This window comes from Haliotis rufescens, unplaced genomic scaffold, assembly GCF_023055435.1.
Source record: "Haliotis rufescens isolate VD_foot unplaced genomic scaffold, xgHalRufe1.0.p SCAF_39, whole genome shotgun sequence".
NCBI lineage: Eukaryota > Metazoa > Mollusca > Gastropoda > Lepetellida > Haliotidae > Haliotis > Haliotis rufescens.
The window spans coordinates 2,512,783-2,536,269 of NW_025964101.1; the positions used below are offsets into that span (position 1 = coordinate 2,512,783).

The 23,487-nt window shown below is 41.6% G+C and overlaps 1 protein-coding gene and 1 non-coding gene across 2 annotated transcripts in view; one reads left to right on the forward strand and one right to left on the reverse strand.

Annotated features, from left to right (window-relative positions):
• Positions 1–23,487, reverse strand: part of LOC124147205 (erythroid differentiation-related factor 1-like) — a 40,764-nt gene that overhangs the window by 5,811 nt on the left and 11,466 nt on the right. The window contains exons 5-17 of the mRNA XM_046517840.2: positions 23,421–23,483; positions 22,782–22,861; positions 19,288–19,450; positions 18,009–18,130; positions 14,742–14,853; positions 13,545–13,692; positions 12,005–12,219; positions 9,560–9,679; positions 6,517–6,681; positions 5,280–5,610; positions 3,974–4,174; positions 3,047–3,250; positions 1,046–1,272 (exon numbers count right to left, since the gene is read on the reverse strand). Coding sequence (XP_046373796.2) covers positions 1,046–1,272; positions 3,047–3,250; positions 3,974–4,174; positions 5,280–5,610; positions 6,517–6,681; positions 9,560–9,679; positions 12,005–12,219; positions 13,545–13,692; positions 14,742–14,853; positions 18,009–18,130; positions 19,288–19,450; positions 22,782–22,861; positions 23,421–23,483 — 2,151 coding nt within the window. The remainder of the gene's footprint in view (positions 1–1,045; positions 1,273–3,046; positions 3,251–3,973; positions 4,175–5,279; positions 5,611–6,516; positions 6,682–9,559; positions 9,680–12,004; positions 12,220–13,544; positions 13,693–14,741; positions 14,854–18,008; positions 18,131–19,287; positions 19,451–22,781; positions 22,862–23,420; positions 23,484–23,487) is intronic.
• Positions 7,085–7,186, forward strand: LOC124147236. The gene has a single exon (XR_006862772.1). It is a non-coding gene; the product is annotated as a small nucleolar RNA U13 (small nucleolar RNA).

Here is a 23,487-nt window from a genome sequence, read left to right on the forward strand (position 1 = left end):
CTCTAACCACTACACTCTAACCAGTAGTGGTGAAACGATACATCAGTGCATCGTGAGGTTTCATGTGATGATACGATACACAATATGTTTTTTTCTGTGCCGATACAAGACAATACACTTACAGAAATAAATTATTTACTACTTGTTTAATGTTCCCTGGTGTTTTTGTCAGTCAGATATAACAAAATGTGTTGTAATTAGCCTTTCAAGTTCACCACTGAAAATAGCCGCTAGCACCTGTGTCTACAGCTAGCTTTACTTTTTGAACCTGCTCTGAAATATTTTTTGTCAAGAAGTTTCCATGAGATTTGACATAAATATACATATCACGATACATATCAAATTGGGACCTATGTATCATGACCTTGCTGTATGGTTTCACTTCTACTAACCACTGGCCCCAGCCCTGATGAGAGGATACACTGTGGATGAGGAACACCTCACACCACTGCAATAGTGTTACAGCTATTGCAATAGGATAACAATTGTGGAACAATAACAAATAGTGAAAAACATATTCATACGGTTTCTCAGTCACAAAATTCAAATTTCAAGGATCAATCGATCATTCACCCAAAATGAAGACCATTCAAATTAAAATTTCGGTTACACTTATTGTCATTTTGCACATGAAAATGTGGCATGACTTTGTTATTGGTTCCAACATATACGACTTACATCACGTATAAGAGAAACAGTTGATCATTCGAAAGAAGACAGTTGATGGTTACTGACTCTCAACAGATCATAGTATTTACACACCAAGGATTTTCTTCAAAGTTTTTAACAGATGTCCACAGGTTTAACAGTGCTGCCTTTATAATTTTCATTCTGAACTGCCCTTTTACGTTTGTTTTTTAAGAAACTGAAATCAGATATGCTGCTCTTGAGGTTTCAATTGCTTATACCCACAACTCAGAAGCCTCAATGTCGATAATCTGAGTGGAAAGTTGGCCTGACGCAACCTCCTTTGTAAGGTATCGGAGGAAAAGGAAAAGATCTGATTTTAATGAATTGTAACGAGAAGTGCCTGGAAGGAGGCTACCTTGGAGTAGTAGTGTTTCTCCTGCAGGCTGAACTCTGGGCGGGCCTGCTGCATGGCTTGTTGAGTGTAGCACTGGGCACACAGACGCATCAGTCGGCCGCTGTTGGACAGCAGCAGGGCCTGGTTCGCCTTGTCATGGATGTTGGAGAACGCGAGGATCCCCGACGTGAAACACGTCTGACTCTTCTCCCACAATTCCTTCATCTTGTCGGATGGTTCAATGGCACCTGCAGACACACAGCAACATCATCAGGCCTGTCATAGCAATGTCAACCTCACAATCACATCATGATAGTTTAACCATTTTCCTTAATACAAACTTGGATACAAATCTCATCTTTTTAACAAACTGCTCAAGGTGAGGAGAGGTGAAATGGGATTTAACATCATGTTCAAGATCTTTGCACTTACAAGGTGATGAACATGCATGTGTGGCTGCTTGTACTAAACCTGACTGATGCCAGTTTATAGTTCTAGTCCACGGAGATACAATGCTTCTGTTTAACATGGATACCCCTTTCAGATACAGCATACCAACTCAGAACCGTCCGGTCCATGTGATTTCCCCTTAAAGCCGAACTCCAGGCATTTAATTCACATTTCTGCTGGTCAAACCTGTCTGCTGGTCAAGCCTGTCTGCTGGTCAAGCCTGTCTGCTGGTCAAGCCTGCATACTGGTCAAACCTGTGTGCTGGTCAAGTCTGTCGACTGGTCAAGCTTGTCTACTGGTCAGACCTGTCTACTGTTCAAGTCTGTCTACTGGTCAAGCCTGTCTACTGGTCACACCTGCCTACTGTTCAAGTCTGTCTACTGGTCAAGCTTGTCTACTGGTCAGACCTGTCTACTGTTCAAGTCTGTCTACTGGTCAAGGATATCTACTGGTCAAACCTGTCGGCTGGTCAAGCCTGTCTACTGGTCAAACCTATCTGCTGGTCAAGGATGTCTGGTGGTCAAACCTGTCTACTGGTCAAGCCTGTCTACTGTTCAAGTCTGTCTACTGGTCAAGGATATCAACTTGTCAAGCCTGTCTGCTGGTCAAGGATATCTAATGGTCAAGCCGGTCTGCTGGTCAAGGATATCTAATGGTCAAGCCGGTCTGCTGGTCAAACCTGTCTACTGGTCACACCTGTGTGCTGGTCAAGTCTGTCTACTGTTCAAGTCTGTCTACTGGTCAAGGATATCTACTAGTCAAACCTGTCTGTTGGTCAAGGATATCTACTGGTCAAACATGTCGGCTGGTCAAGCCTGTCTACTGATCAAGGATGTCTACTGGTCAAACCAATCTGCTGGTCAAGCCTATCTGCTGGTCAAGGATGTCTGCTGGTCAAACCTGTCTGCTGGTCAAGCCCGTCTCCTGGTCAAACCTGTCTTCTGGTCACACCTGTCTTCTGGTCACTTCTGTCTACTGGTCACCCCTGTCTACTGATCAAGGATGTCTACAGGTCAAACCAATCTGCTGGTCAAGCCTATCTGCTGGTCAAGCCTATCTGCTGGTCAAGGATGTCTGGTGGTCAAGCCTGTCTACTGGTCAAACCTGTCTTCTGGTCACTTCTGTCTACTGGTCAAGCCTGTCTACTGTTCAAGTCTGTCTACTGGTCAAGGATATCTACTGGTCAAGCCTGTCTGCTGGTCAAGGATATCTAATGGTCAAGCCTATCTGCTGGTCAAACCTGTCTACTGGTCACATCTGTGTGCTGGTCAAGTCTGTCTACTGTTCAAGTCTGTCTACTGGTCAAGGATATCTACTAGTCAAACCTGTCTGTTGGTCAAGGATATCTACTGGTCAAACATGTCGGCTGGTCAAGCCTGTCTACTGATCAAGGATGTCTACTGGTCAAACCAATCTGCTGGTCAAGCCTATCTGCTGGTCAAGGATGTCTGCTGGTCAAACCTGTCTACTGGTCAAGCCTGTCTACTGCTCAAGCCTGTCTACTGGTCAAGCCTGTCCACTGGTCAAGCCTGTCTACTGGTCAAGCCTGTCTACCAGGTGTTTGCTACCTACCTGACTGCAAGAACACCTGGGCTTGGTTCATGTACCACACACCCAGCTCGTTGAGGGAGTTGCCATGACGCTTGGACAGACTGACCCGTGTGTCCTTACTACACTTGACCTTGGTCCCTATCTGGTAGGCCAGCTCGTAGCAGCGGCTGCTGTGTACCAGGTTCTGCTCCATGCTCAACGTCCACGTGTACACCCACGAGTACTCTGCATCACAGACAACAACTTAACATGAATGTGCTGATTGGTAAGACTGCACAGTACTACTGGTATACTGCAATACGCTTTTCACATAATACGTATTGCAATATTATTTCTGTGTTCCGCTTTATTGGGTAAAATAAACAAAAAGTATTCATATCATTTGCATTGTTTCACCTCAAATCTACACAGAAAATCATTCACAAATGATGTTTCCTTTGACTTAGCATTGTAATATTTACTTCAGTACGTACAAAACAGGATCTGTATGTACAGTGTTAATCACTGAAAGACACTACCAAGGCATGAACTTTGAGCGGGTTATAATGTAGCTGAGGTTATCGTAGCCCCTCAACCATTCACTGTTTAATTCCAGATCTCTATACTGTTAATGCTGGATCCTAATGGTGATGGTATTATCATATTACAATGAAGATAAAATACACTTGGTAACTGGAGATGCCACCATGGTGAAATTACAGAAAGGATATGCTGTGGGTCTCTTTTGGCCCAAGAAATAAAGAAATTGGTATCAACATTCACAGATGTGTCAGCGATATTTCAACTATATGATGGTGATCTGTAATTAATCAAGTCTGGACCAAACAAACATGTGATTGATATTCTGAGCAATGTCCCAAGTCATCATGTTATGACACCATGCAATTATGATGAAGCATAAAACCCAAAGCAATTCCCAGTGCTAGTTTTACCCCCGTTTGGTTGTACCTGGGTTAGGAATGACGTTCTGCGCAGCATCCAGCACCACTGCCTCCTCCTCCGACATATCCCCGTAGTCTCTCTTGTGTTCCTCGAAGCCCCGACTGATGTGGCTGATGAGGAGATGGATGTCCCCCGCCAGCTCCAGGATCAGCATCAGCAGCTCGCGGTTCTCCCCCTCCTTGCTGGGCACCAGCTTCTTCATCGCATCTGCAGGATACACGGTGAGTGAGTGAGTGAGTGAGTGAGTGAGTGAGTGAGTGAGTGGGTGGGTGAGTGGGTGGGTGGGTGGGTGGTTGAGTGAGTGAGTGAGTGAGTGAGTGAGTGAGTGAGTGGTTGAGTGAGTGTCTTGCTTAACATAGCATCAAGAACCTTGCAGCTATCTGCAGCAAACTTGTTCTCAGGGTGATATATACTGACCCCTCTGAAAATGCATAACAGAAAACATAATGCATGTTTTGTGCTATTGTCTCCATCCCGAGAAACACCAAACAAGAACTGTACTGAGACAAATGGCCGAACACACTTCCCTATGTCAATAGAACAATGTCCTACATCACATTACACTACTAACCAATGTCCCTCACATCGGTAACATATCTAACAAAATTAAGTATGAAAAATCCATTATGCATTTTCATGATGTTAGCATATGAAAAAACCTTAGGAGTCCCTTGAACCATAACCATTTGAGTGAGTGAGTGAGTGAGTGAGTGAGTGAGTGAGTGAGTGAGTGAGTGAGTGAGTGAGTGAGTGAGTGAGTGAGTGAGTGAGTGAGTGAGTGAGTGAGTGAGTGAGTTGGATGTAACGCCGCTTTTAACAGTATTCCAGTTATATCACAGAGTGTCAGCTTAATGTGGGAGGAAATACTGAAGTGATGCAGGTCTCAGACCTTTACCACTTCCGTGAAACCCACGAGCACGGGTATGGTGCTGACAAACCTAGAAACATAATCGGGGCGAAACGGCATTCGAACCCACAATCATAGGTTTCTGGCATGCCCAAGGGACGCAACTCTGCACAGAGAAATGCGGCGCCTTAGACCATTGGGCCACCCCTGCCCCCTCTTAACCATTTGATAACCTTCAGGTTGGCTTTCGTGGACTGTGATAGTTTCTAACTCAGGATTTATAGCATGACATATGTACCATCAACAAGGTTATACATATCTAATTACCTGATCCTCTTTATAACGCCATCTTACAAGCAGCATGAGTTGCATAGGACCATATTGGTTGCAGAATCCCCACTGGGCTCCAAACAAAATAAATACAACTACAGGGAATCTTGTCATCACAAACACTCAAGAACTTACCAAGGCAGTGTAATGCGAATCTCACATGCTTGAGCGCATGTCCATACTTCTTAACTGACATGTGTTCCTTGGCTAGGGCATAGTAGGCCATGGCGCCCTTCCTCAGTAGCAGAGACTTGGACAGCTGGTGCCAAGATGCCTTGGTGTCTGTCGGCATGGCAATGGTCACCTGAAGACTGTTTCTTTTCTCTTCTCTTTTGCTCAGCGGTTCGTAGTGAAGTGGAATGGCCTCACTCTGGTTGCATGTGGCCTGCTCCTCCACGATGCTGCTACTTTTGTGTGGTTCCTTGGTTTTGAGATTGGACAGATCCTTGCCGAGGCAGTCCAGGCCCTAGATGGGTAAAAATGTGAGTCAGTATCATACCACAGTCAGTGATATTCCAGCTCTATCCCTTAATATCCTTGCCGACCACACATGACAGGAATACACCATTCAGTCTTCCCACTATTCAACAGCTGGCCACCCTCCCAAGGCAAGCGTGTCCACTAGCCTATATCAAAGCTTAGTTTCTACCCTTGCCACTTTTCTTGGCTCGGCCCTGGAGCCACCTCGCGTAGATCACAAGTTGTGCCCCTTGTGATGAAAACGCGATATCCAATCAGATCACTGTTCCTATCTTGAATAGCTTCACAAAGATTACAACTACCATAGGTGACGATCTAGTCAGATAAGGAAAGCATTTACGATTTCACCCCTGACACAAAAACATAGGCAATCGTTGGGGGGTTTAAAACAATGAAAAAGACATATATAATAAGTCTGAAAAAGACATATTCAGCAGGCAGCGGTAAATCACTTTCATGCGAAAGGTGTATCAGTCGTGGATGTTGATTTTGTCACACGTTCTCTGATTGGACTATCGATATGTGCGATAGTCCAATCATATTTAGCACAGGAAAGTGGGCTTGATGTGGCAAGGGTGGAATAAAAAGGCTACTGGACGCTCTTGCCTCGGGAAGATGATATCTGGCAAGCTCACCAGTATCTAGTAGAGGCATAGTGTAGCTTAGATTGTCTACAGTTAGCCTAGGTTAACATTACATAATTAGGGTTACTTGTCAGAAGGAAAGATATTGACACATTTCTAACTGTCTGTGAAACGGACCAAATATTTTTATGATTAATATTCAATGTCTATTAATTTAATAATTTATATTGCACAGCAGTAAACATTTTTCTAAACTAATGCCTTGTTCTTTTATTTCTTTTCATCAGAATATGTCTAATTTAGCTTACCTTCCTAATATAGCTGAGTCCATCTCGACACCGTTCTTCCACTGTGCCTGCGATAGCATGTGTACGAGGAACTCGCCAGGCACGGCGCACAGTGCGGTCTATCCTACACAGATCATTCAGCCCCAGGGATATTTCGGTCTTCACCTCGCTTTCCTCGTCTGATGTCTGCACATTAAACAATGTCATTATTTTTTTTCTATTTATTTCTTGAGTAAATCAGAGTTCTCAAACTGAAAGTTGATGAGAGGACAAATGTTCAAAAAGTGATTGGTGCAAATAAATAGTCATCTTTAAAAGTAGGTCAAGGTCAAATATTTGGGTCAATGTGACCTAGAAATTTTCTTATCACTATTTTGCAAAAAATGTGTATAAAGTAATTTAGGAAATAAATTTAGAATTTAACCACAAATATCTTCCTACTTAATTACACAATATACAAAAGAATGGCAGTTAACTAGAACAAGGTATAATTAATTTCATAACAATGATGTAAACATGCAAATGAGGGATATCTTCAATGTGTCTAAACAGCAAATTACAAGACAGTAATCTTCACCATCCATCACTGATCCTTCGTAGTTCATACGAATGATGAGTGGGAGTTCATGTGTCTGCATGAGATATGCCGCCTTGTTTACCTTGTTACAACTGGCATATTACCCTTCTGACCTCAACTACCTAGGATCAACCTTCATGCACACTCATAGAACGATCAATAATTAAGTGAATTAAGATCAACGAGGAAATATTTCAGCACAGGCAATTGTGTGTTCATAAAAAAGCTACAAATGTTTCTGTGAACTAGAAAGACTATTTACATAATTCTAATAGCAAAAAACAAAAATTCTTCAACCCACCAATCAAAATAATAATTAAGACAAATAGTCTAGTCTATAGCCATACAATAAAATAACCAAAGAAATTGTTTTACCAATTCTTCAAATAGTGATTTTGGAACACACAATATTCATGAGAATGATGCAAAAAAGGTTAACGTAAAAAATTGCATAGAAATCATGTAACCAAAATAGTGAACAAAGCTCTCATAAAATATCCCACACTCTCAACACGGTGCCACATGTTCAAGGACAGATTGTGTTTGAACCAGATTCATCTACCATATTTGAACCAGGCAACATGTTGGGTAGTCTTTGGGGAGTAACCATAAATTTTCAAACACATTGGTTCAATTACTCAGCTGAAAATAAGTCCAAATGATGTGCAAAACTGAGTTACTTCCCTTGTTTACTTTCTCTGCAATATTGCACACGATACACTAAGAATCTGACTATTGTCTTGTTTACTATGTTACCAAAGATTAAAATACACCAGGACTGGCATCTAACATTGGTTATTGTCAGAACCACTCGGGATCAATGTAACTTTTCTGAAAGTTTACCATTTTTAATCATTATTATTTATAGAAAATAGCCTTTTCAAGAGCCTTTCCAACTACCATTTCTACCTCATATATCATGATTTTCAGACATTCCAAACTAAGTGCCCCTTGCAGGCAAATTGGGATATGTTTTAGTGTTATTGTTCATAATGTGATTTCTAAGGCCAAACAAAATTATAGTCTTGATTCTCAGGCACTGTCCACACCATCATAAAGTCCGGGGCACATTTGGCTTTTAATTTCCATTTAAAAAACCAAAAAAAACATACTAATACTTAAAAACAATGTGGTCCAATATAGCACACAGATACATCCCTTGAAATACACACTGCTTTACTGCGCATCTCGTGTTATGGTCATGGCAGCAATAGGAGTTTTTTACACAACTGTTTATCTGGTTCAAAATAGTTTAAACAAGCAAAAAAAAACAAAACAAAACACCACCACCCACCTGCACTACATTTCAAAACTCACTGCCTGAGAACCAATTCTTTTAAGCCTAAGTTGATATGTACATGATGTATTTTAACACTGCATTCAATGTATATTGTAATCCAAGCATTAAAGCTTCTTCCTTTTTATTGGTCCTGTTAGCATGGTTAGTGAAATACAAGACACTTCTACCAAGCCATAATGTGAGTCAGAACCATATTAACATGAATTGGGAAATATTTAGTTATATTAACATGAATTGGGAAATATTTAGTTATATTAACATGAATTGGGAAATATTTAGTTCCCAGCTGGGAATTGTAACTGACAATGGCTGCAGATTTGAGGTCCAATATCAGCCTCTAACATGTCCGAAATCAATCCCTGGGATTTTCTTCATTTTACAAACTCATTAAAATCAGATCTTAGTTCTCTCTACCACTAAACAAAGATCTGAGGACATCCCATTACGGGTCAAATCAGAACAACCTTTCATCCGACCAATCACAGCGTCAGTTAACAGATCAGTGAGTGGGTGAGTATGGTTTTAGCCATTTTTAGCAATATTCCAGCAATATCTTGGCGGGGGACACCAGAAATGGGCTTCACACACTGTACCCCGGTTAGGTCTACGGCATGACGAGCGAAGGCTTTAACCACTAGGCTACCCGACCGCCCCTCTGACCAGATCAGGAAAGTGACAGTCGGAATGTGTGTTCTAATCATGCGAGGTATTCTGAATGACAGTTACAGCTTTTGTCTATCTCTCTTTCAATGGGATAAACATTTGAACGGTAGAGACTTTGCTGACATACAATCTCAGACACATGTCAGCCATTCCGGAATGCTTTTTTGGTGAGTTTTCAAATTTTGAACCGGGAACTTTGTAAAAATATTTTTCTAAGCAAAGTTTGAAATGACACTCACCAGTTTGAAAAGTGCCGTAAAGCTTGAGAAAGCTGCTTTCTGATTGGCTAATGTTCACTTCATGTTAGTCATATCATTGGTCGGTAAAGGTTCACGAAAAGTAGTTCCAACATGACCCAATACTGAGATGCTCTCAGATCATTGTTTAGCGGTAGCGAGAACTAAGATCTTATATTGATGAAACTTCACGTTAACAATGGAAGTATTCACGTCATATCAACCTCTAAGCAGGTCCAGATCCATCCCTGAAATTCTTTCATTTTAACAATGGAATTGTTCACTTACCGTGCCTGACTCCTCTGTTTCCTCATCCGAATCATTGTTCTCCTCGTGACACCAGACGTCTCTCACGGAGCTGTCCGGCACAAACAAATCAGACAGGAGATAGTTGGCCGATGTGCAGACCTGGGGACAAGGCATTCAAGTATTGGAAGAATCACCTTCAAAATCTGACACCACACAAAATACATCCTCATCTATCATCACCACTACATAACAATGCCTCACAAAGAAGCCTTTTAACAAGGTTCTCAAGGTATGTTTTGTTTGTTTATTGTTTTACTCATCAATATAACGTTTTCTTGAGTATAGGCCCTCGTGCACACTTTTTCCCAAAAAAAACCACAGCTGTGTAAAAGGGGGGTGCACGCCATAATGAGTTTTGATGGGTTTATTCCCCAACGCAAAAACACTACTGTGAGCACATAACACCGGAAATACCATGCCATGAATCTATACTAAAGTACGCAAATTAATCATGTAATTCTACTGTCTGGTTATAAAAAGTGTTCATTGTATATCTGGACTTATGTTTTTAACTTATTTCATTAATTTTATTCAAAATTACTTTTGATATTGTTTTAATTAATTTTGGCGAAATCCTGTTTGAAGCGATCGGAAGATCGCTCAGCTCACTGTTATTTACAGCAACCATGGTCAGATTATCGCTGTTGACGCCTTGAAACGTACTTGAGTTGACAAGCTATAAGCTAGATGACGGCAGTCTGCATGTAATCAAGTTTGGATCAGGCAATCTAGTGACTGACATAATGTGCATTGATCTACAACGTTTGTCTACGATGACATGCATCAACCAAGTCAGCAAGCATGACCACTCGATCCTGTAAGTCACCTCTTACGACAAGCATAGACGCCTGTTACGGCAAGCATGGGTTGCTGAAGACTTATTCTAACCCAGAATCTTCACGGGGGGTGTGGGATGTATATTTGAATGTACAATCAGATAAGTAGGTCAAATGAAGGTCGCATTAAACGTGCGTCATAAAACAATCTGCATCTCCACAATCAAGTCTGCATTCATTAAACATGATAATCACAGTCTGTGCCAAGAACTTCGAAGTCTACAAGTTTGAATTTGGCTCTAAGCATCATTTTCAGAACTTTCTAGTGTTATGATATGGGCTATTGTCAGCTGAACCTACTAGACCAAACAGAACTTGACTTGACTTGGGCTATGGACTAGTGGCAAAGGTCGAAGACTGCAATCATTGTTATCAGGTTTACATGTCGTCTGAATAGTACATAAAACACATAGGCTCCTCACAGCGATGGCCCATTCGCGGAGCTCTCTATACTATAGCTGCCACCAGTCAAAACTCCCCACTGTGATAGGTGGCCCCAACCATGCTTGGAGTTGAACTCGCAACCGAATGACCATTATGTTTACAAACAAGTGACGACTGTCGTGACGCCGATTACACTTACCCCTGCTAAATTACTTTTCTTTGTTTGTCAATTTGAAGTTCTATTTCATTAAAACTATCGTGTTATTGATATAGTAAGAATGTAAGGGAGAAGTTGGTTTATTTTCCGTTTGTCTGCAATCTCAAACCAATCTGATTATTAAAACAACAAAGTAAATTCATCTGGAAAACATATTCAGTTGTAAACCTTTTCAAAATGAAATATGATGGCATTTCCAAAGACATAAACAAAAGTATAAACGTTACTACATTTGGGGTTTGAGGGCAAATTTCAAGATTCTTGTAATGGCCGCGCCCACACTGGTGGCAGCGATGTTACCGAGAGTGTAACGAAGGTGTCACACACTGGGAAGGAGCCTGATAAAACACAGTGACAAGGGGCATAACTCATCTAATCTTAATCATTTTCTGCCCTAAACATGGTCAATTTGTCTGAAGTAGACATACAGAAATATACTCTTATTCAAATGAGCTGTTACTTGCTAAGTTTACAGTATAAATTATGCTAGACTCGTGCTTCAAGACTCAAGTCAAGATAGGCTGTACACTGACACCATGTCCATAGCACATAACTCTATGAACAAGCATCCTTATTTATTCAAATGTAATGGTCTAACTCCTGGATAACACATATAGGATGACCTCTGGTCTGTATGAAAAACTGAATTCCTACCAACATGAAATAAAGCAAATTTTTACTTGTTTTGTGTGCTTCTTTCCACCTATCCCAAATTAATGTCCCGCTTAAAACTAAGAAAACAGCCTAACATATATCATCGGATGATTAAGTTTTGGGAAAAAATGAACCAATTTCCTGATGCAATATTGGAAAATATACATTAATAACTCACAAGGGGAACATGCTTATTGTGGAATTGGCATGGATCTAAACAGACAACTTGACAGTTGTATTCTTAACCAAATGCAGTCTCCTATTCTTCAACTTTTTATTTACTTCCTGTGATGCTGAGAATGGAGAAAAAAACAACCTACATATCTTCCTTACCTGTGAATGTTGTTCTTCATTCAGCAGCAGCAGACAATTTTCCAGGAGGGTTCGGATGGTGGCAGTTTTCATCTTGCCGCCAGTTTGTCGCAGGTTGCGTGCAACTCGGTACAGCAGGATGCCGACAGGGACAACAAACGGGTTGGTGTCTTCCTTGATCTCATCTCCGCATAGAACAGTCAGGTCGTACAACTTCACTACGTCATCGTCCACATCTGTCAAACCAATAAACATGTGAAACACAGGCTCGTCTGGCATCACTGTAGCTGCAGTTACAGTTTCCACTCATTCCACTATCATCATCATCATCATCATTCAATATCAGGCCTGAGTCTATGGAACATCCAGTCATCATCATCATCATCATCATTATCATCATATCAATATCAATTCAATATCAGGCCTCAGTCTATGGAAAATTGAGTAAGAAAAGTTGGTGCTACTTCTACATCCTAACTGGCAACAAATCATATAATACCGAATATGGATCAAATCAGGGGGAAAAGCAGATTGTGGTGCCATCTTGGTTATTTTTTCCAAGCCCTGTTCTGGCTTGAACTGGAATCATTATTCAAACATTAATTGAGACTCATTTTGGAAAAAAAGATGGCAGCTAGGACAAACAATACCTGTTTGGGGTTTCTATTTGAATGTACTTTGAGGTTAGGGATTTACAAATCCTAATTAAAAAAAATAATGGCTATACAGGAATTCAATACGGACCACAACAAATCAAGCTTTGTACTGGTGAAAACGTTGCTTGTTCCTAACATGAAAGGACAGTGTTTTTAACTGGACGTCTGTATTATACAAATAATGCAGTGTGGCCTCGTTTTGGTCAGACCACCTCAGGGGTTGGGACCTTAGGTCTTGGTCTTGTTATTGCATATTGTAATCATTCATTTTGTTATACCGAAATACCCTTTGAAGTTTATGAAGTCTTTAAACCATCCTCTGTTTCCATGCAATAACTTAGCTGCAAACCATGAAATGTGACGCCATCTTGTTTTCAAGCAGACAAGTCAATATTCATCACGGGACAGGTCAATACTGATCATGTGATGAGTTAATATTCGATGTCAGAGTCAGTCACATGATTTGAGGGTCAACATTGAAATGCATTATTTCGTAACGAGGTACAGATTAACAAATGGAATTGCAAGATTCCCAATAGAGGAGTAACAACATAGAATGAGTGAGTGAGTGAGTTGGGTTTATCGCCGCTTTTAACAGTATTACAGTTATATCGCGGCGTGTCAGCTTAATGTGGGAGGAAAGCCCGAAGTGATGCAGGTCTCAGACGTTTAACACTTCGGTGAAACCCAAGAGCACGGGTATGGTGCTGACAAACCGAGAAACATAATTGGGGTGAACCAGGATTCGAACCCACAATCATAGGTTTCTGGCATGCCCAAGGGACGCAACTCTGCAAAGCAAATCGCGTCGCCTTAGACGACTGGGCCACCCGTGCCCCCAACATAGAATGAAATATGACACACCAGATAATCGAGGATGTCAATCCCTGTGCTTGTCTACTTACTTTTATACAGCCAGTAAGTGTGGCCCTCTTTTGTGGCATTAGATTTCAGAAAGGACAGCAGATTCCTGGCAATGCCGGTCACCAACAGGGGGTCAAACTTGCAGTCCTCCAGCAAGGGGATGTCCTCTGTCTTTATCAGCTCGTATTTCTACACAGGAATAAACACGTTCAGGATTGCATGCAGCCAACATGGGACAGTAGCTGTTTACGAACATATGATGCTCTCTCCATAATGATGTCCTACTACATCCAAGGTTTGCATCTATTTATTCCAAGTTATCTGGATGCCGATATCACTTCAGTCTTGTCATCATGACATTTCACAATAATAATAATAATAATAATAATAATAATAATATTAATAGTAGCAGCAATAATAATAATAATAATAATAATAATAATAATAATAATAATAATAATAATAATAATGCTGCACCAGATTCCATTCAGCAAGTGAATGGACAAAGCGCGAAACATTTATTACTCTGGTTGATGGACCAGTATGAATCGGATGTCGTTTTATTCTCAGCTCCCTGGGAAGCACAAGAAGGTTAACAGCCACATTACCATCAGACCCTACTGGGTACTGATTCAATACTTGGGGGACAGAGGCACTTGCCTACGCAGACACCACATGTGACATGTGTTTCAGTGTGGGGCATGACCGAAGGCCAAGAAACTCTCAGGAGTCAAGCTGCCGAACACACCAACCATCCACCTACTCTCTGCAAGTTATGTTGACCTGATTTGTGGTCACATGCCAATTTGATCAGTATTTCAACTATATCACTGCATGTCAGATTAATTGTGGAAAGAAGCATGGAGTGGTGCAGTTCATGATACCACTCTGATGAAGCTTGCAATCCTGGCACGACTAAGGGAAGCAACTCAAAGATTAAACCTGACTCAAATAAACCTCTTTTAAAAAAACAAACATATATTATGAGCAGGCCATTGAAATGGCTTCAGACATAGCCAACAAAAACACTGATATTGTAGCAGCCATAAAATTTCCGAGTCCCGTGATGGGATTCGAACCACGGACCTTCTGATCCGAGGTCGGACGCCTTGTCCACATGACCAAAGAGGTTAACCCCGTCAGCAAGCTGACAAGGTAAGGATATCATCTGTGGGATGACTCCACGCTCTGCTACAATATTTTTGGCAATAATAAATCTATTTCCAATCCAGCAACACCTGCACGATTCCGTTGAGATGGAAGCACATGGCGACCTCCGGCACATTGCACATGAGGTTGTCCAGCCAGCAGTCAAGCCCGGTCAGCACATTGATGGGCGTGGCCGAGTCCCTGCACATAACAGACATTTCCGTCAACAAAGGAAGAAACAAGTAGAAACATCACATAATCATGCCTGTTTGTCAGAGTATGAGAGTTGGGTCTAACACTGCTTTGATTGTTCGTTGTTTTCATGCATAACGCCGCTCTCAGCAATATTACACCAATATGATGGCAGCCTGTATAAAATCAAGTCGGAGCAGACAATCAAGTGATTGATATTGTGAGCAACAATTCAAGCCGTCGGGGTATAATGACACGCTATCAACCAATCACCTAGCCTGAACATCCGATCGATTTGGTCGCCGTTTACACGGGTTGCAGGGGATCTGTTCCAGCCCCGACTCCCCACAGGGAACACCACTTGGAACAGTATCTCAGTTACATCGAATGTGCTATGTGGGAGGAAAGGCCGAAGTGATGCAGGTCTCAAGACGATCATAATTTTGGTGAAAACCACAAGCATGGGTAGGGTGCTGACTAGATGCAAACTTCATTAACCAGTGTTAACCAAGGGGAACTTAGGGCAGTAACCAAAATAAAACTCATAAACTACAACCTTGGTTATAATAATGGCTGCCAGGAGAAGGCGAAACACAACAGCCATTGCTATAACATACAACTTTTAGAGCTTTGTCTGCATCAATACTTTTCACATTAAGTCTTCATAACATCCTTCTGTGTACTATGGCATAAGATCATCCTGAACAGGTCAATTCTTTGAGCATGGAATTTTATTTGAATACTCTTCTGCCTTGCATCAACAGCCACAGGTAGTATTGACAAGGCAATGTGGCCACACATCCTTGGTGGATTGACTAGAACTTCGGCCTACAAGTGTAGCCAGATGGTAAGTACCCCCCCTCCCCTGCCCCCCCAAACACACCATATGCAGCTGTTGGTTTGGCAGATGGTAGAATCATAACAACAGGCACACCTGTCACACCTGACAGCATGTCGGGCACATCACATCACAACACAATCCGTTCCAAACTGTTATGCAACAATTCAGGCAAACTTGAATATGGCATTATTTTTCATAAAAGAATAATTGCAATGTTGTTGCATGACTAACATCTCTGGTCATATCACTTCAATGACGTTCCATTAAATAATGCTAGTGATTATAAACATTTATAAACCAACTGTGATGTTATCCTATTGTGTCTCCAAGCGTGTTTACTTCCTGTAAGCAGGGTCGTTACAATATTCCATGGATTTTATATATAATTATTATATCATATCATGAATTTGTACAGCGCACTTTTCAATTCATTACTCCTGAAATGTGCTTAGAGCATGATAGTTCCTATTATTATGCAAGTCATCAGACAGAGTGCACAGATTTTTCTTTCTCAGCTCCCTAGGAGTATACAACCCAAACAGCCCGTGAGGCACTAAAGTTAACAGTCACGTTACCATATTATCCTACTAGGTACCGAGTATTCCCGCTGGCTTTTGAAACTGCCAGTCCACAAGGACTGGCAACTCTTAAAATTACCAGTCCCTCCTAATTTTTGCCAGTCCCAATTTTCAACAAATAAAAAAACCCATGAAAATTATTTGGTTTCAATTCTTTCAACATCATATTCAGTGCAAAGATGTCATCTCTAGTGTAACTTAGTTTGATCTATACGTCATTCACACAAACTTCAGTCACAATTTTCTCTTCTTTTTTTTAATATTCGAGACAAAGTTGCTATAAATGGATATTTATCCTAGAAATAGACAAGGAGAGACCCTGATGGTAACAGACATGCAGACTTTGTTTGAAAAAATGTACTTATATGAATATCACAGATATTTTGTTCAACAACAAAGATTTATAAGGTACTTTATTTGCCGGTCCACAGGGACTGGCAGTCACATGAATTACCGGTCCAAGCCTAATTTTACCGGTAAAAAACTGGTAATTACCGGTAAACGGGAACACTGGGTACCCGTTCACTGCTGGGTTAACAGAGGCATATTATGAACTAAGCCAATTGCCCAAGGTACCCGTAAAGATCCAGGTAGAGAAAAGGTCTTTAGCAACCCATGCTTGTTGTTAGAGGCAACTAAGGGGATTGGTTGGTCAGGCTCGCTGACTCGGTTGATGTATGTCACTGTATCCCAATTTGCTCATGATGGCAATCACTGGTCGGGTCCTGACTGGATTATTTACAGACCCCCATCATATAGCTGGAATATTGCGGAGTTTGGCGTTAAACAACAAACAAACAAACATGCCCCAGGAGAAGCCTCATGTACTGCATCTGTTGAAACTTCTATTGACTTGTGTTGATATTTTATATATCAAAAGACACATGGTTTAAAGTTTTAAACATTTATCGACTCATTTTGACACATTTGACATATGTTATATCAAAATACAGGTTGGTGACAATCTCTATGTACAGGCCAGTCTGTATTAAACCTATGAGATAGAGCTGTACATTGACTGTGTATTTGTCATTGTTTGTAAGCAGTGTTCGAAATAAAATAATTGCCAGGCTGCCATCAGGTCCCTCCGACTCTAGAAGGTACAGACCCTGACTGAACTCTTCAGGCCCTCATTGAAAAAACCCTGCAGCTTATTGTGAGCAAATCAATACACACATAAAGTTACTGCAGGCCATAATGACACATACAACTTCGAACTACGGACCGACATGAGATCTACCTGCCACGGTCCTACTGGCTGGCGTTTATATGGAATACTGTTTAGTAACTATTGCCAGAATGCCAACAAATACAGACAAGATTAAATCATAAGTTCATAGTCTGGTTCTTAACCAATCAGAGGCTAGTATATTAATGTAAGGTGAGATAATTACAAATATATATCTTTCAACTTTGTCATTGATGGTCACTGACATAGGTTTGGATGAGTATGTTTTTACGCCGCTTTCAGCAATATTGCAGCAATATCACAGCAGGGGACACCAGAAATGGGCTTCACACATTGTACCCATGTCGAGAATCGAACCCGGGTCTTCGGCGTGACGAGTGAACGCTTTAACCACTAGGCTACCCGACCGCTCCAGGTTTGGATAAAGTGAACCTGTTGTAAGCAGCATAGTGTCCCTAGGGAAGGCAAGATTCACACTATTGAATCACCCATGAAATTAAAACATAAGCAAATAGTTTATTCAAAAGATCCAAGTCTTGTTTGTTTGTTCTCTCACCTGAGTTTGAGACTGACACAGGGATGCGTGCCACCCCCGAAGATGGGCAGATCGGTCCCGATAAGCATGTGGATATCCTCGAATGTCCAGTACACCTCCCGGTGATATCCACTCCCCTCTGGCTGAGACACACAATACACAGCTCAGTACACAGAGTACACACATGTATACACCAGGGCTGGCTAGCAATAGAATTCACAGAGATCGATAATCGCTAACATAATATCGATAAAATATCGTTGAATATCGGAAAGGTAACTTTGAGCAAATATACCAAAAATTCCAAAAGAAATCAACTCATTTCATGCCACTGGTGAGTGGTGACATTTATACACAGATCACTTTGCGGACATTTAAGAAATATCAATTGCTCTCCGTCTTCGGCAATTGACATGACTTACTATATCATTTCTCTTTTGGTAAATCTAAACTTCCTCATCACAATAGTTTATGTAAGTTATTATCAATGATACAATTATCATATTGATAATCGTTAATATTTCTTCCCATCGCCGATAATTACGATTATTGATCCTTATCGCCAGCCTGGTACACACATCATTGTGCCAAACCCTGCATACATTATACATGCAACATAGTGTAAGCCATTCAAATCAAGTACAAACACATGCTTGTTTGGGCCATGAAAAGAGCCTCATCACAATAGCTCACCTGGATATGTACAGTACAGAATGTCAACAAAGAAAAATAAAAAATATAGGTGCTGACAGCATGGCCAACACTGATAACCAAATATTTTCAGCATAAAATATGAAGACTAACTGATAGATACGTAACAAGTAACTACATTTCATAAATGCTTTCTGTGCAATTTTCAGCCAGGTGAGCTAAAATTATAATTTGTCTCATGAGGAACATTTATTCTAAAAGGAGGTTGCCAGGCTTTTGTTATTTTCCACACTTGACAAAAAGATAATAACACAAACTTAGGCCACACAATATTTTACACTTGATTTACAGATTTTTTTACAGAAAAATACCTGTCAGAGGGCAGGAAAAAGAATTATAAAGCTATTTAATTTTGTTAAGTTTTCTGTGATCAGCACTATATTTCCTTACTTTATTTGTTCCCACAAAACAATTGAAGACATAATATCCTCAACTGTATTTAGCAGAGTATTTAGATAACTTTTTGAAGTTCAAAACAAATCTCAAATTGTCCATGTTGTCTTCTTTTCTCCATCAGAATTTTTCAAAAGAGAATTGAGAACCCAGAAATAAAAAGAATGGTAAAAGAAACACTCTTCCATACACACACCTTGGGGAGAGGATCAGGTATGACTGCTTGCTCTTCTGTGCTTGGCGCCGTTTTCTTGGTGACAGAGCTGGCATTGGGGATTGACACACTCTGATTCTGTGGGATGAGTTCGTTGACCGACACACCCGACACGGGGTTATCTTCACAGGCACTGGCCGACAAACTGTAACCAAGGTAACGAGGAGTATGACCACTCTAGTCTCACCTCAAGTCAGTACCACGGTACAGAAGCTCACCTTGACTCAGTGATACAACATTGAAGGTGAGTGAGTGAATGAGTGAGTAAGTTTAGTCTGAATGACGTTTTGAACAGTATTTCAGTAATATATCACGGCATGTCAGTTTAATGTGGGAAGAAAGCCCTAAATGATGCAGGTCTCAAATGTTTACTTATTAGTGAAACTGACGATCTTGGGTCTGGTGCTGACAAACATTGAAACATAATCGGAGCGAACTGAGATTCGAACCTACAGTCTTAGTAAAATCTAAATATTTATTTTACATTTGTGTACTTATCCTGCAATACTCCTTGATGCATTTACTTTTTTCCTTTGACAGAAAAACAAACTTGTGTCAGGTCCAACTGAAGAACGAGTTGTTCCAATCAGTTGTGAGGAAGACCCCATCACACAGCCCATATGACCACAGAAGTGATCACGTCCTGTTTTCACATTACTGCTTGATTGTAACATCTGAAGACATTGTGGGGAGGAAGCTCTGCGAGAGGTGGGCAACGAAGTAATGCAGGATAAGTATACAAATGGTAAAAAAAATGTAGATTTTAATGAATTTTGTAACATTTCCTGCATTACTCCTTAGTTAATCTGAATTTGACATGATCCTTAGAAAACACTTGATGACGTCCAGGGAGTAGTCCATTGCACTCCTTGCGAAGATAGGCAACCATGTGTATGAACACTGCTTGACTCAGGGAAGGCAGGCTCTGGACAGCTGGAGATTTTACTGGCATTTGGGATTGGTGACCTGCTTGGCGACAGCCAAAGGGCCAAAACTGTGTACGCCTTTGACGTCTTCCAACGCCACATCCCTCAGGTAATGGCGTGCACAGACTGTGTCGGATCTCAAAAACATCCTTCCACGATGGACCTAATGGAGCAATTGATGTAAAGAGCCATCATAGATAGCAACTGTCTGGATCTCATGAGGATTGTTGGCCCTGGGAGGATCGAGACCAGTGGATTTAGAAGCCTAAAGGATGATGGCACTTAACCATAGGGATATGGTGTTGCAGCTGACTTCTGAACGTCGTGGCTGTCCTGGAGATGTGAATGTCTTAGAGTGGCAGATAAAAACATTCTGTGCACGAACTGGGCATCTTCATGAGGATAGTGAAGGACCTATCGGGCTGTCCTGGAAGTTGAATCTTGGCAATGAAGTCCCAGTAAAGCCCAAGGTGAATGGCTCCCTGCGCCCTGCCCTCAAATGAAACCCGGGGGATGTCGAGTGCATGCAGCTCGCTGACCCGTGCTGCCATAGCTAGTGCCAAGAGGAAAGGCATCTTCTTGGTGAGGTTAAAAAAAGAAGCTGAATGGAGAGGCTCAAACAGAGGTCCACGCAGAAACCTGAGAACCATGATCCCACGCTGGCTGTCTGAAGTTGGCCTTCTGATCTTCAAGACAGAAGGAGTGCAGCAAGGCCTGCAGATCTGGAGCCTTGGCCATTTTACGATGCTCTGGAACTGCCAACAGGAAGTTAATGGCCACCAGGAAGGTAGTGATAGTGCTGCTCTTGAGGTGTCGCTTGCTGCACAGGAACAGAAGGAATCTGCCAAGAATCGAGGGGACTTTGAAGTGAGGTCCCAATGTTTGTCCTTGTAAAATCATTCAAAGGAATGTCAATTGTCATCATAGAGTCCCTGCAAAGAAGGTCTGTGCACCATGGCTATGGGTTTATGGTGTCTTGCTGAGTAGCCCCTATCGCCCAATGCTCTTTTGCAATGAATCTAGCTTGCAGATATAATCTGATTGGCGACGGTTTGGGCAACATTCTGTGTGGGTGGATCAGGAGGTTTGGCTACCCAGGTAGTTCCAGTAGATCATTTTTGATAAGGTCACTGAGGTCCACCCTCTCACTGGCAACCAAGGCGCAACCAAAATCAGAGCAAAGCTTTTGGTTACTCTGATCTTCTGTATCAGAAGTACAGGATCGGAAAAGTGTATGCTCTTAGTCCTTCCAAAGGGAGGCTGACAGCGTCTTTATCCCATAACTGCAGATCTGGAACCAGAGAGATATACATCCAAATCTGGAAGTTTGGGCTGGTGGTAAACAGGATGATGTTAGGTTGCCCGAGACGCTGGCAGATCAGGCTGAAGACTTTGGGGTGAAGTATATACTCCATGGGAGCCACCTTGTCTGGCTGGGATAGAGCATCTGCCAGATGTTCTTACACCCTGGGATGTGCTGGACCAGAAAATTGCAGGTCCAGACGATCCAACAGATGAAAGAACTGTAACGTCAGCAGCAGCAGAAAGTGGGAGTGACTTGTCTGCCAGTGGGTTATCGCTAGAATGAGCGCCTCCAGCTCCAGGTTGTTGATATGCCATGTACGCTGTACGTTGGACCACAGCCTTGAAGCCATCTGGTCTTCCAAGTGAGCGCCCCAACCCTGTAGAAAGGCGTCTACACCCACAGATCCTGACGTCTGATGAAAAGCACCAGGAACTGTGGGACGGGCCACAGGCAAAGTATGAGAGGCTCTTGAAGGGATGGAAGAGGCACCTGGTAAATCCCGGAAGAGGAGGCGGTAACGTAACATCAGGGGTCCCTGGAGTCTCCTGTAGGCCTGGCAGTCTGACATCATCCTACAGTGGGGAGAGGGGGGACAAAATTGACACTTCTTTCCCACAGAACAGAAACCAGTGCAATCAAGCCACCGTGGGTGGGGGTCCTCTAGTGACTTCTTACCATAACAAAGGACACATTTGGCAAGCATAAATCTGCAATTAAGCAGAAGCTGAGCAGATGAGGAGTGAGTGAGTGAGTGTGGTTTTACGCCGCTTTTAGCAATATTCCAGCAATATCACGGCGGGGGACACCAGAAATGGGCTTCACACATTGTACCCATGTCGGGAATCGAACCCCGGTCTTTGGCGTGACGAGCTAACGCTTTAACCACTAGGCTACCCGACCGCCCCAGCAGATGAGGAAGATAAATCACATATAAATCCTGAACAACTGAACAGGATGAACAATGGACAATTTTGATGTACACAACTAGTCAGCCTGGTGTTAGCAGTAATGTGAAGATATGTGACGTCATCAGTTCAATGGTCACGAGGGCGCCTGTGTGATGGTGTCTACCTCACAACTGATTGGAACAAATTCTTCTTCAGCTGTACCTCAAACTGCTTCATTTTTCTGTCACAAGAAGTAAATTAAGGAGTAATGCAGGATAAGTTAAGAAAGTTTCTGTCATGCCCAAAGAATGCACCCCTTCTTCTTCTTTAAATTTTTGTGCAACATTCTTAGCTCACCTGTGATACAGAAACTTGGAGTACATGCTTCTGTTCTGAAGGGTGTTACGACTTTTACTTTTCCTGGGCACACATTTCATCTGTAAAACCAGATCAGAAGATGTAAATATATTTAACTGTCCCCTTTTAAACTTAAGGGTGCCAACAGGAAGAATACTTTGAAGCCATCTTCAAATTTGGCGAATTTCATTTCACCATAAGCCAGATAATATTCTAGGAAGTCTAATACAAGGAATTTTGAAACCTGATCTGTGTAGCTTGACAGACTTGTGATAAGTAACTCTCTGCTTAATGGGATTAGGTCCACACTTTGATTTGACCACAAAAGCAAACAAACAGTTTGGGCAGTTAAATATCCTTCATCACAGCCATAAAATTGTGTTTTGTCATATGATAGTCACAAACATGAACTTGTTCCTATATGGGTTTCTGCCACTGCTGGCCGAGGTCCCATTGAGACAGCGGAACCAAAATGTCTACTTATCCAGAATTCTGCTTATACTCCTTTAATCACGTTAATTAATCTGTACTGATAACTGTTTAAAAGGGAACATGCAGCTAAATAAATACATCTTTTAGTGTGTATGTATCTTCATCAAAATAATCTTGTGTGTTGGAAAAAATATGAATAATATTTACCTTTCCTTCCATGTCTTTAGCAACACTTTCATAAAAGAAATGACGCAACCAGCTCCATTCTTCCTGT